Source organism: Seriola dumerili, unplaced genomic scaffold (assembly GCF_002260705.1).
Source record: "Seriola dumerili isolate Sdu_G_001 unplaced genomic scaffold, Sdu_1.0 BDQW01000088.1, whole genome shotgun sequence".
Lineage (NCBI taxonomy): Eukaryota > Metazoa > Chordata > Actinopteri > Carangiformes > Carangidae > Seriola > Seriola dumerili.
In genome coordinates this window covers 13,803,000-13,817,311 of record NW_019174343.1, presented here as the reverse complement: position 1 = coordinate 13,817,311, position 14,312 = coordinate 13,803,000, and the positions used below count along the sequence as shown (strand labels likewise).

General features: G+C 41.6%; 1 protein-coding gene across 2 annotated transcripts; it reads right to left on the bottom strand.

The window, feature by feature from the left end:
• Positions 1-164: 164 nt before the first annotated feature.
• On the bottom strand, positions 165-13,844 carry LOC111221854 (transmembrane protein 198-like). 2 transcript variants are annotated; one of them, XM_022745439.1, is made up of 5 exons: positions 13,431-13,844; positions 3,162-3,415; positions 2,387-2,962; positions 1,451-1,599; positions 165-1,260 (listed from the first exon to the last, which is right to left on the bottom strand). In XM_022745439.1, the coding sequence occupies exons 2-5, from the start codon at positions 3,313-3,315 to the stop codon at positions 1,111-1,113; spliced, it is 1,029 nt and encodes a 342-aa protein (XP_022601160.1). In that variant the 5' UTR covers positions 3,316-3,415; positions 13,431-13,844; the 3' UTR covers positions 165-1,110. The 2 variants fall into 2 exon arrangements, with proteins under 2 accessions (XP_022601160.1, XP_022601161.1); XM_022745440.1 differs by having other exon boundaries at positions 1,111-1,260; positions 1,522-1,599.
• Positions 13,845-14,312: the final 468 nt, after the last annotated feature.

Here is a 14,312-nt window from a genome sequence, read left to right as displayed (position 1 = left end):
CCTCCCCATGACCTCTTTATTGCCTATGAAAACTCTGGCCAGTAATGCTGCCAGTGTTGCTAAGAGCCCTAAGAGACAAACAGTGCAACTGATCTGACTCAAATGATGAGTAAAAAACTTTTTTGTATCAAACACATTTATTTATCTTTGAAATTTCTATCAACAGGTATGTACACATTCAGGTAACAAGTGCCCCTGCAAAATATTCAAACAACAAAGTGGATAATTATTTAAAAATCTACAAATTAACATCAAACATGCTTTGTTTTTTTGTCCTTTTTTTCCAACACTACCAGGTAATGGTCATTATATAAAATAAATTATAAAATGTTTACTCCACAAGCAACAGTCTTAAATCTTCACCTACTGTATTCTGACAGGAGCTACATTGCAAAAAACAAAAAAGGTGACAGAATTATTAGAGAGCTGCTACAAAGCTTCCTGCTAAAAGCTCATGCAAAGAGCTTTTTAAATACAAACGGTTTATTTTATTTGCATCATTTAGTTTTTGCTTCACTTACATACTCATCGCCATGTATCCATCTACATGTACTCACCATGAAACATGCTTCATCTAAAAAGGTAACACACAATCATAAATCCTATGACAACACAGTTACACAGTAAGCCAGGCAATAACACAACACTTCATGGCAATGACTAACTTTTTTAGTACAGTACATGTCATGTCAAACAAATGGATTTGTCATATTCACTACCAAAACAGAAAAACATCTGTTTTTGCGGCTCGTACTTGCTGTGATGTATTTAATACACAATGTAAGGAAATGGAGGACCTCACTTTACTTTGTTAGTATCTGTTTTTAAGTGTTTCTCTGAGAAACACAGTGGTTGTAGTGGTTGTAGCAGTCACCAAGCAGGAGCTTGACACTTCTGCTTTCTCCCCCCAAAAAAGCAGCATTCTCTTTCACCATCACCCAGGACTCACACGCTGATAGGAGAAAATCCATCCTCGCTCCAAATCAGTTTAAGGGTGATAAAAACCCTTCGCTGAGTGGAGCAGTTTATAGGTTCTACTCTACATTAGGGAGACACTGTTGAGGAACCAGAGAGCATTAAGTAGTCTCTTCTCTGTTATCTCTGTGTTGCTCAGACCCTGACGACTGGGGTTGTAGCTGTGAGGGGCACAGTGGAGCCGGTGTCGTAGTCTAAGTCGATCATGGTGTGGTTGGCAGTGCCCAGGCTGCTAAGGGAAGTGCCTGTGCCCATCTGTCTGTCCCGCAGACTTTGCAGGTAGCTCTAGAGGAAGGACAACACAGGGAGAGATGAGTGAGGTAACAAAAATGGTTTCAACATGAAAAAAACCTAGAAACAAGCCTGTTTCTTTTTTCTTTTTCTTTTCTTTTTTTTTTTTTACTATTTTGGTCTTACTGGTAGACATAAAAATAATCAGCAACTACAGCACACGCCATTGTTGGGTGACACTGACCGGTGCCAGTAGGTCCCCAGCGTAACGTTTCACTGGGGTGGGTTTACGACGGTATGTGCCTTCCTGCCCACCTGCCTGCTGTCGCTTCTTGGCGTCCTTCTCTCGAATCCGCATCAGCTGGACTCTCTTCTGTCGCCGACTGATAACAACTAAGAGGAGAAGGCAAATTCAAAGGCATGAAATGAGGCATACCTGTAAAATCCTGACTAGAATATCTGGGCCTGTAAAGAGTAAAATTCTGGATCTAAGTGAAAGATTAAAGTAGAAATTGTTCAGTTTTACACCTATTCAGAAATTTAAGTATAAGTAAGGTTGGTTAAGAGAAGATACTAAATGACTGCAGGACAGAGACTGACAGATGAGTGAACTTGAAGTGGTCATGAGTATTTATAAGAATAAAGCTGGCATTGATTTCCTTTGCAATCACTTGCATCACGATGCAGCTTCACTGTAAGTATGGCACTAACTTCTCCTTAGTATCTGATTTCTCTGCTGTGCCTCATCTGCCAGTAGCATTTCTGCTCCAGGTTGGTTTTCTTTTTGTTTCCATTTCATTTTCTATTTCCCTGTTTATACATTTATGTGTAATCAATAAATTGGATTATTGTCAATTTTACATGGTAGTTATTAGTAGATATATTTATAATTTCCCAGAATTTCCTAAAGCAAGAACAAAGGGTCAGATGTAGGGTAAATACTCCTAGATGTGATTAATCATGTGAGTGCTTGAAAGTTGCCTTTGAATAATCCTCCTTCATTTAAGTAGGTCGTCGCCGGATAAATGTGTCTTATTCTTCACACTCAGTGAAGAACTTTTTACTTCTTCTTTTAGTCTTTAGCACATTCATGTTGTAAGAAGTGTAAGAAGTTTGATAAATACAGGTCCTGACCCTTCACTACAACAGAACTCACAGAGTCATGACATTTCATCCTTACCCTCAGTGTGTGAGAAGCTGTCATCTGTCAGTTTCCACTGGACCAGGACTCCTATGAGGCTGAGGGCGGGCCAGATGCCAAGGATGACCCAGCTGTACCAGCAGAGAGGCGGCCCGGGTGTGAGGCGCAAGCATTCATACACATGTGTAGCCAGTGCCAGCATCTCCACAAAATAATCAGCACACACAGTCATGATAGCTGCCCCGAACACAGCCGTGGAGAGCATGGTGAAGAACTTCTGCCACTGCAGTGTCAGCACAGCGAACAGCATGCCGGTTCCCAGAAGAGCACCCAGCGGCACCCAGACTGTGGTGGGAGTGTAGAACTGGTGAGTGACGAGCAGAGCAGCGAGGGCCAGGAGGAGTCCCAACAGCAGGCCAGTCATGAAGAGGCCGACACTTCGCACCAGCATAGTGACCAGACCGCACAGCAGGCCTATACCGAGGCCGATTCCTGCACTGGCCTCGACGCTCAGCTGGGTGTCCAGCACGTGCTCCTTGTGGCACAGCAAGAAAATGATGACAGAGCCGAACATCAGGCCTGACAGGAACATGACAGCCTTGAAACAGCGGTAACCTGGAAGAGGAGACACCGAAGAGATCTACAATGATGAACAGAGTTGGCGGGAATAGAATAAAAAGCAATTACCCCGTTACATAACCATAATCTACATCTATTGGTGCATATGTATACAATTAAGAGTGAGTGACATTTTGACTGTGTTATGTCATCCTATGTTTGAGCTTGCTTGATGTAACAGGGCAGGGATCCTCACCAAAGAAGCAGTAAATGATGCCGAACAGGCAACACATGGAGCAGATGACTGCAGGGATGACATCATACTTCCTCTCTATCTCCAAGCTACAGGCGTTGACCTCAGATATGCCCGCCCCCGCCCCTTCAGGGCTCAGCCCGGTGGGATCTGCCATTCTGGCTGAATATGGGAGGTTGCGGGGGTTGGCTGAAGCTCCGGACAAGGGTTGAACTTCTGGTGGTGTTATCTCATGTCCATCTGAGCAGGTTTGGGGACTGTAAGAGAAGAGAAAACGTTGATTAACTAAGGAAAGATTTAAAAAAAAAAAAAAAAAAAAAGTGCGGCTGAACCTCAGTCAAGTTTAAAATAAAATATCCTGATCAACACTCCAGGGGTAAAGGTGAAGTGTGTAATCTTCAGGCCAACTGTGACTTCTTCCTCGCCGCTCTGTATGTGCAGCTGTCACAAACTCAACACACAACACTATGCAACTCAGTGCAATCCTGTATGCCTGGGAAGACACACAAGCAGCTCATTCAGTCACTATAATCCATGGGCCAGGACCCCCTATCCAACTTTGACAGTCATGAAGAGTCAGTCACCTGACGAGAGCAATTTGGCTTCACTTAATGAGCTTTTAACACAATTAAAATAATCTAGTTTTAACTCTCCTTTAAGAATTACACGGTAAGGAGAAAAGAGCCGAGCAATGTTGTCTGTAAGTAATTTGAAAACTTTTTCTTTTTTATAACTGGGATGTTCCTCCTACTTAACCACCTTGCTTACTGTAAAGATACAAACATACACTTCATTGATGATAATTACTAGTGGACACACACTGTCCAAAATTACTGCAGAGCAACAAATGTTACCGCCCTCTGAAAACCATCTCGTACTGTTGAAAAATTATATATGATATTTAAGCTGGCAGGCCTGTAGGGAGCCACAGGGCGCTGCAGTGGGGCTCAAGGCCTATGGGTGGACCGCTCTTTGTGAGGCTGCTGGCAGGCCTCGTGTATGATCTCACCACAGCTGAGATCCGATTACAGCTAACTCACGTTTTCTACTCAAGACAAACAGCCAGGAACATTCAGTCTTGCCTTTACTCTTTGCTACTTGCCAGATCATTCTTTTTCCTCTCTTGTGTCGATCTGCCACCTCTGCTTCTTCACCTGAAACTGTCCCCAAATTAAATCTATTTTCTCCCTAACATTGGAATGTGACATACTTTTGTTTCCGCTTTTTTCTCAGACACAAGGCTATGTAATTTTGTGTGTCCTGCCTATGAGTGACTTTACTTGGAAAAAATGAAAGCCCATTGGAAAGTTTTCTTTTCTTCTTTAGTCACTCTTCTTTCTTTAGTCTCAGTTCTTTCAGTATTTCCTATCTTTTCTTTCTGTTTTCTATCAGTGACAACAGCAATGATTCATTCCTTTGCTGAAAGACAAGACAGAATTTAGGACAAAATGTGCGTTCAATTAAAGTCTTTTGTTTAGAGTCTGTTACATTACAGAGTTGATTACTGCTTTGAGGATATGCATATAAAGCTTAAGAAAAAAAATATGGACTAGAACTGTAACGATTAGTTGATTAACAGAGAATAATGTTTAAAAAATATTAAACAGCAAACTGAAAATCTTCGGGTGTTGGTATGATAATCAGATCAAATCAGGACTCTGGGAAATGATAATGGGCATTTTCCACTTTTTACAGACAGTTACTCCTTTCACAGAGAAAACAGTTGTCAGATTAACTGACAACGAAAATATCTGTTAGTTGCAGCCCTAATATATACAGTATTTATGCAAAACAATTTGAAGTGGGTGTAGTAATGTAGCTATGTGTATACAGCTGACTAGGATTTGACATTTTCAGCCTTTTGTTACAAACCTAACGTTTTGATTATGAAATAACTTGTGCATCAAATTAATGAGAGAAAAGCCAAAATAAAATGACAAACAGTAAACTGCATGTAACGAGACAGACCCAAAATAAAATCCAACTTTTCTAACAAAATGAGCAGCTACTGGAAAGATCTCTGTATACCATCTAGACAATAATCTTCAAATCAACTCCAGCCACGTTAAGATGAAAAGCCAAACTCTACTACAGGATAATATAAAACTACACACACGGGTCTGGGCAGCATGGTGGTTCAGTCACTGTCACCTTAAAGCAACAAGAGGGTTTCCTGTGTGGAGTTTACATCTCCATGTCTGTCTAAAGAAAGGTTTGTCCATATGTTGTCCGTATATTGTGACAGACTGGACTTCCCTTGCTCAATAAGTGAGGACTCCGGCCCGCTGTGACCCTGAACAGGATAAGAGGTTTGGAAAAAAAGGACGGGCAGTGACAGGAACTTCACTGTTATGGGCTTTTGTTTCCCTCTGGTTTGAGGCGTTTCTGTGATCGCCCTCTCCATGTTGGTGTTGATTCAGTCACATGAGAAGAAGGGGGAGGTTTTGTTAAGGCGACTATATGGAGCTGTTAAAATTTTCTAACTGGAACATGAACTTCCAAAAAGACATTTATGTATTTTAAATGAACCAACAAGCCTGAGCAGATATAGCTCGTGTTGGAGCATTATGCCCCGCTCAAATATGTCCAACATGACATGAATAAAGTCACCTGGTTAGTTTGGATAGCAGATAATGTGTATGTGAAGGTAATTAACTAAATGTACACAACTTAAGTAACATACAGCACAATCAAATTTGGATACAGCTCTCTAGAACGTCTTGTGGGCAGATAATAAAAGACGACATATCACATTACACAGTAGCTTATTTTTACTGTAATTACTGTAATTGGACACTCACAAAATTTACCACAACTTTCTCTATTTGCTTCTAGTGGACCAGGACTTTGAATGGATGTTTTGTGGTCAGCTTATTACATTTAGTGAAACCATGTGAATAAGTCATCATCGCTAATAGACAATAATAAAGCAACTTCTTACCAGTAAAACTAGCACTGTGAGTGTGAACTAGTGAATATTTCATCATTTTCTTAAACAGTTATTTACTTTACTCTACGTGTGCACCTATGGACACTCTCATGCCTCTGTGCATCTTCCTCATGTTACCACCTCTGTGAGTCACAATGGTGTCCTATGTCTAGCAGGCTTGGAAGTCTGTGCTGCTGTGGGAGAATAGAGCCATTATGAGGCTAAACAAAGCCTGTGAGGCCCATGCTGTGACCTCTAGTGGCACTCAGAGGAAACCAGGCGGACAAAAACGGAGACCACATAAAGATGGCTGAGAGCACCAAGGAAACTGGTAGATCCAAAGAGTTTGCTTTAAGATGGGGTGCCAAGTATTTGCCTTCAGAGGGCTGGTGAGTGATGGAGGGAGGGGGTCCTAACTGGAAACACAACTATCTATCTTAATGACTGAAGATTCTCAATGCCCAAAGTCCTTCCAGCTCTTCCAAGCTGAGTTTTCTACAAGCTGAAGTCGCCTGGTAACAAATTCAATACAAGCAACAAGACTAAGAGTCTAAAGCCATGCTAGCAGCCCTGTGAGGCCGTCGCTAGCATCAGACTGCCAACATGCTGTTATGCTTTTGCAGGTGATATCTACAATGTTCATCATTTAAGTTTAGCCTCTTAACATGCTAATACTAACCAGCCCTGAACACAAACTACAGCTAAGGCTAATGGGAATTGCAATCATATTTCAGGTTTTTGCTCATAAAGCTAAGAATTGGACAAATTCAAATTTAGAGCTGATGATAGTGGTAGATGACGAGTGAGAAGATCATCTAAGTTATTAGAATTCTTATCAGGGAGCGTAAATATCTGTAGCACATATTAATGGCCACCCTTTAAGAGATTTTCAAAATATTTCACCCAATAACAAAAGTGTCAACCTCATGGTTGCCACCATGAGGTTGACACTCCTACATGACAAAAAGTCTGTAGGATTCATCCACTGGTGAACATGAATGTCTAAATTTCATGTAAATTCATTTAACAATTGTTGAGGTATTTCAGTCTTGACCAAAGTAAGGGGCCGACCGAGTTTTGCAACAATTTCATTTCCAGCATGGACTAGCTTCACCATTAGAGGCTGGAAAAGTGTCAAATGAGAGAGTTTCAGCAAAAACACACATAATGGCCTCCAGAAGTATCACTTACATTTACTTAAGAGCAGACAGATGGGAACTGAGAGTTGATACACAATAAGTATCAGCTGCAGATGAGCTATTGGAATATTATGTTGCCCTTGAAACAAAAACTTGCCCAGGAGTATACTCCCCCTGAACAAACACTGCGGGGGGCTGAGCAGCGCAGAGTTGAGTGCTCAGCTGCTGAGGGACAGGCAGGGCCGACTACAAGTTCCCCACATAGCTTATATGGGAGTGTTTAATCAAGGGGTGGGCATGTGTGATCACAGCCAAGGATTCTGCAAGTGCTCCTCCGACTTGACGGCCAGGGCCAGCTGAAAATCTGCAGTGTTACGGCTTGGCTGTCTGACAACTTCACTTGGAAGAATCTACCAGGAATGTGAGATGCACCAGGGTCTGCACTCTGCAGTTGCAGCCATTCATCATGCCACCTTCAGCTAAACACACCCAACCAGTTGAAAGACTGATCAAGTCTGGACAACAGGGACCACTGGAGCTACGACTGTCACAGTGGGGGTTATTAAAATGGATGCCATATTGTGCTAAGCATAAAACTGTATAAACATGAATAGATCTATGCTCATGGCCGCTATAATCAACAACATCTGCTTTTACTCTGGAACATACTGGTTAAGACATCATAAGGGCCACTATTGAGCTTCCTGTCTCTCCAAAGCAGGAAGTCAGGACCAGAGGAGGAAGTGGAACATCAGGTTTCAGCAGGAACTGACCTTTGTGTTTGTGGCACAGAACAGAGACAGGACCAAAGAGCTATATCATCAAACCTGAAACTTCTTTTCAACTAATGGCAACACGTTTCAACTGAGAATATATGGCCAGGGAGAAAACGAGGCAGCTACCTAGGTCTTTGCACTGCTTACAGTGAATGGATCTGAGTGAAACACGTTGTCCATACGGAAACGGCAGGAAAGGCAGACCTTGCAATATGACGAAAATAAGCTTGTAATCTGTCTGGCTCACAGGCTAATCTACATATAACACTTGCCATTGTCTCACCATGTGCCCCTATTTGCATGATTGAGACTGTTTCAGGGACTTGTTTGTACGTGGCAACTACTGTTAGTGTGCTCAAACAACTTGCACAATGAACAAAGCACCACATGACAGTCATTTTACACTTTTCTTGGTGGTTTTGTGATTCTTATTCATAAACTCTGGGTCTGAGATCCATGCAGCCATATTCAAACCAAAATGATTCACTAATAAATAGTTTAGACACGGTTTAGGCAGCAACAAATCAAGTTTACAAAGAACTCACCATCAACAAATTAATATCTGATAAATCCCAAGGCCCTGAACTCCACATGCCCCATGTGTCTCCTGTCACAAGAGTACCACACCATTTACATTCCTGTTGTTTTCATTAATAGTGGCTGAGAGCTGTAAACCCTTTAAAGACCTTTTATTTTTTAATCCAGATTAACCCTTTCACGCTCACACTTCCTCATTGCTGCAAATTTTAAGTACACTAAAGAAAAACTTAATACACACACAATAAATACAGCATTAAAACTAAGTCACTACAGTGGATATCAGTTCCCTCGACCCAACTCATTGATTCAAAACCTTACCAGAGTGTGTGGCCTATGCAAATCAACTGTTTTTTTAAAAGCCTTGTTGTGCTTGTACAAAGTTGACTATATTGTGGCGACTATGGAATACATTTGCATTCAACAAGCTTTGAATGTGGCTTAAGTGAATGGATCCCAATGTGTCCTCACTGCTCTTTCTACTCAACTCATGGGACTTTTTTTCCCCTGCATTTCTCTAAAATGCCACAATCCCTTAAGGTCTATTCTCTTCTGTCAGCTGTCTTGCCAGGGTTTCTTTTCCTGGTTATCAGCTGCTTAACCCAAAGCAGTTACTAGACTTCTAAATCAGGCATTTACCTACACATAATTTAATGTTACTCTCTGACAAGACATGTCACAAAAATGTGTACATTGTGCAATGGATCTTTCTTGAACCGAAATCCCTTCTAAAGATGAGCCACTTCATTTAATTTTGCACGCAGCACAGTTGGAGTTCCCAGATCTTGGCTATTACTCAGAGTTGTGAAAATTCATATTATTTTGCAACATTTTGTAGCTTTTATGTGGAGTAGAAATCGCAGCTGTTCAAGTGACAATCAGTCTGTTCAGCTACAATCTCACTGGTAGCTGTAGCTCTTAAACTCTTAAAGTCTCTTATCTCTAATTGGAGATCATTCAAAAAGGACTAGTCAAATGTATACATATTCTCAGTACCAGTCATTTGCCCTGTGGCTCTGTCTGGACCCCAATAATGGTCACTTGTGGCAACGTTTTATTAGTACTATCTCACTTCTTTTCCCTCATAATCTCTCAATCTCATGCTTGCCTGACTTTAGTCTAAACAATAGAGGCCTTTCAACTTAAGACTGCAGAGCTACTTATAGAGAAGCATGAAAAAAGACCAGAAACACAATAAGGAGCCTTTTGAAGAGAGTCACATGTCAATGGTGCATGCGTCTATACTGTATGTCAGAACTAGACATGGTCATTTACATAGTAAAATCCATACATGGACTAATATCCATCCACCCAGTTGGCACTGTATGCTGCAATAACATGGAGTTGTGATCCAGCAGCAGAGGAAGGAGCGTACAGTGTGTGCAGTAAGGAGGGGCAGTTCAACAACGCTCCATCAGGGTTTGTGGTGGAGAGCAGCATTTAGTAGGCAGTGTGGTGGGGTCTGATGTCCATATGTCAGTGAAAGCGTGACAGTATAGCACTTTGTTGGGGATAATGTAAGCTGCTTAGGAACAGCAGGTTAGTGTGGAGAACCTAAATGTACCCATCCATCGTGCAGAAGTGTCCTTGAGCATGGCACCAACGCCCTTTCATGTCGAGGCATGTCCTGACCTTCCCGTGAAGACAAGCTGTAGCCATTTCACTGGGGTATGATAATACTATAACAATGTTTATTAAAACTTTGTTTAGATCTTATCAATCTTTTGTTTTAGTTTGTTTTCTTTACAGGGAGCTGGTATAAAAGAAACCGGGTTACTTACACAAACTGCCACAGTACAATCAAATAAATCACTGACTGAATTGTGGTGATTTGTAGATAGGTTTGCTGTAGTGGCACAAGGGGAGTAAGAACACAGTCGTGGTTCAGACCTCCATGCAGTGCCTATATATGTCTACAGCACTTCCACTGCAGCTCTATCATTTAAAGCAGCCATTTAACCATCTTTGTCAAATTCCAGTCTGCAATAATTGTACCTCCTACAGCGATCTCATGAGCCTAAAATATCATGTATGTCCTTCATTTTCCAAGCCAACCCAACACCCCAGTCATGTCACAACTATAACCAGTGTTTAAAGAGCTATATGTAGCCTATGGATGTATGTTTCAAAATGACTGGTATCAGTTCTTTATGTGGTTTCTATGTGACAATGGGGCTTCTCTTACACCCAGGAGTCTCTAGATCCTTCCATCTCAGAATCCAACACAAACTCAGGTTGTTCTTCGTGTCTGTTTCTGCAATAATCATTTAAGAAGAAGCAGCAACTACACCCCGAGTGGGATAGGGTACCTGTTAATGTATACATGTACAATGTAGGTTAATGTATTGAGTTGTACTTTACCCTTTACCTCATCAAAGCCCTATTCAGGACCGTAACTTGACACATTATTTAAACTCAAAATGACCTCTGTGTTACTTTCCGAGTGTTACTTTCCTAACTGTGCAGGGCACAAGTAAGAAAATATAAAAAGTTTTTACAAAGTCAGATACATTTTCTTCTGCATCGCCAAAATTGGTGGGAATTGTTGGGTTTCTGTAATCAATGTCATAAAGAGTACAGTCTGGACCTGCTCTATATGCAAAGTGCCTTGAGATAACTTCTGTTGTGATTTGGCGCTATGTAATAAAAAATTGACTTGACTTGTTATAAAATATCTGTCACTATTTAAATTGTACTTTCTGTTTTGCCTTTCTTGACACCCATGATGCACTTTCCTAAAAGAGAGTCACTGGTACAGAGCATAGCGGTCTCCTTAATAGATTAACCGCAGCAATGAGTCTTGTGCAGATTCTACAGTACAGCTCTCCCTCAATACTGCCTCTATTACTGATGACAAGCTCATCACTCATCAGTACATCGATTTGTCCACGATACAGATGCAGGAGGCCTGAGCACGTGGCCAGACAGATCTGGAGCGCTACCCAAAGCATACTGAAGACTTCTGAGATAAACTCATCGACAGCGTCATTGTGAAACTGAATTTGCATTTGTGATTGCTTCCATCTTAAATAAACTCTGTATGACATACAACTAACGACAGTGAAGAAGTTGACGAATACTGTGCATAATTCTCTCATTGTTTCCTACTGATTTCTCAAGAATGTACGCCGTATAATACTACTGAATTTAACGTACAGTAACCACAGAAAGCAATGAGGTTCATCTTTGTCAGCTAAAACAACAGCTGAAAGAGAAACTAGAAATTCCCCAGCTTTCTAATATGGTATTTAAGTAAGCTGTAGTCAAAGAGATTTCTTTTATGATGTAAACTAAAACGAAAGAATTGTGTATTCTATTTTTTACTTCATACAACAAAATTAAGGGTTTACCAATGCCACCATCTCAATGAAGTTTGGAACAGTAGATGGAGAGAAGGCCGGCCAGCCAGTCAATACCTTAATCAAAAGAATAAACCTTAGCCTTTGGCCCTGTTGTTTTAAGGGGGAAAAAAAAGACAGTGTGTGTTTACAAAAGAAAGCAGATTCAAACACAGCAATTACCCAAACTTCAAATTAAAGCCTTTTCCTCATAAAACGGGAATTCCTGCTTTGCTGTGCGGGTCAGCTGCTCTTGCTGTCCCCCCAGTGACACTCTCCTGAAAGCTTCTAAAGTTATTTTCAATAAAGTTTAGTGTTTAGCGCTTTAAGTTTTCTTAAAAGTCGTATTGCGTGTTTAATTGTTAAAGTTTAGAGAAGTCAGCATGGTGTTGGCATACTCTACAGACGAAGACAATATAAAAACTAGACCCTTGCCTCCGTGCTAATTAAAAGCTACCATACAAAACAACATGTGCAGTCTAACTTTTATCATCCCCTGCTCTTCATGCCTCCTGTCCTGTCTTCTCTCTTTTCCCAAGGCAGGGAAGGGTTTCCTCTTCGTCATTTCAAAGAGGCAAAACCATCTGGTGCAGGCAGACAGAGTGGGTCAAGTAGTTAGGGGGGGTGCACTGAGAAGCTGTAACTACAGACTGCTCTCCCCAGTAAAGACAGGACCTGTAGGCTGTCATCACACTGCCCGAAAAACCAAGAGGCACTCCCACCCTGGATCACACAGCATTACCACAGGGCCAGGGCTTTTTGCACGCTATGTGGGCCATAAAGGGGCATCAAATGTTTGCCTGACAAGATGAAGGATGTTTCTGTATGGTTTGCATAGAGAGGATGTGTAAATATATACATAAAAAAGTTTGTTTAAGTGTTCAAATCTGTCAAACAACCTGTGGAGTTTAATATCAAATAACTAGATATAAAGGAAACAAATCTCAAATCCATATTACTATTCTGTTTTTTCTTTTGACATCTTTCACAAGCACAACTGCTCCATAACTAAATGAAAAACTGGAGTTGTTAGCCAGTGCTGATTAAAGCACAGTGCTGGGAGATTTTGGACTAAATGCCTGGTTCAGTGCACACCAATAAAGCCCTTATTATCTTGGATCATTATGTCTTTGTCCTCAAAAACTGACGGATAAGTTACATTATGTCCCTCAAGTGCAAAATGCTTTAGAAGGGGAGCAGCCATTGAGGCAGACTGACTAGCTACGTGTTATTACAAACATTTCCAGCTGTAGAGTTTGGCTCTGATCAGTCAGCAGCATCTGGGGTGGAATTGCTCATCTATAATCAATCAACATCGGTTATGAACACGCAGCTATTGTTTGCATGGACTTACCGGAGTTTCAAAGGTCCACTGACACAGAATAAGAAACATACAAGCAAATGTTAGGCTTTAAAACAAAGAGGAGGCAACACACATCTGCAACACACACACACACACACACACACACACACACACACACACACACACACACACACACACACACACACAAATAAATGTGTCCTTTTAAGTAAAAGTGGTTTTAAAAACTTACCGAGGAGCCTGTGTGTTGGACAGCTGTAACCTTGACTATCGGCCCTGTCAAACAGGAAAAACACCCCACCATTCACAAACACAAAAGCGGCGGTAGGGTACCAGGGAGAACCGGTTTTCTCCCAACTTCTTTTCAAAATCACGGACTACACAATATCGACATTAAAAGGCATCGTTTTGTTCTTCTCCGCGCCTCATGCAAATCTGTTTTTGAAGCGTGAAACTATATCTCTGACCTGAGAGGAAGGTTAGTTTAGTTAGTCCCCCAGTCTTCCTCAGACAGCCAGTCTGACTCTGGAGCTAAACTAACTGTTGGAGTTCTTCCCGTCGGTGACTCCACACCAAACTACTCCAACAAGTCTCTGGAAAATCTTAACGATCCTCCCTCACACACCTCCCCTCCTCTCCTCTCCTAAACGGCATTTAAAAAACACAAAGGAGAAAAAGTTTTTTTTCCCCCCCTCCTCTCCCCCGGTGCTCCGAGGCAGTCCCCTCTCAACCTCCATCCAGCGTCGTCAGTTGGTCCGTTGGAAAACTGCCGGGAGGGAGGGAGGGGAGGGGAGGGGTGAGGGGGGCAAAGCAACAGATGAGGCCCCCAGCTCTGATGAACTAGTTTAGCTTTACCTGAGCTCTTCTATTTAACAAGGCTGCCTTGTACACTGGGCAAAGTGCACAACTGGCTGGGGCCCCCAAAAGCCCCAGGTCTACTTCATATATAGTTTCTTTCTACATTATTTATTGAGTACAATGAAGTAGAATATGAGCTCTCACAGCTCCTCCGTCCTGTGGCCCTGGTTTAGTAGAGAAACCCTGTGTCAAAATCTAGCCCATTTGTTGTTAAGTTTATTTCATGAAATTTCTTCTTCTTTTTTCTGAGTGTTAA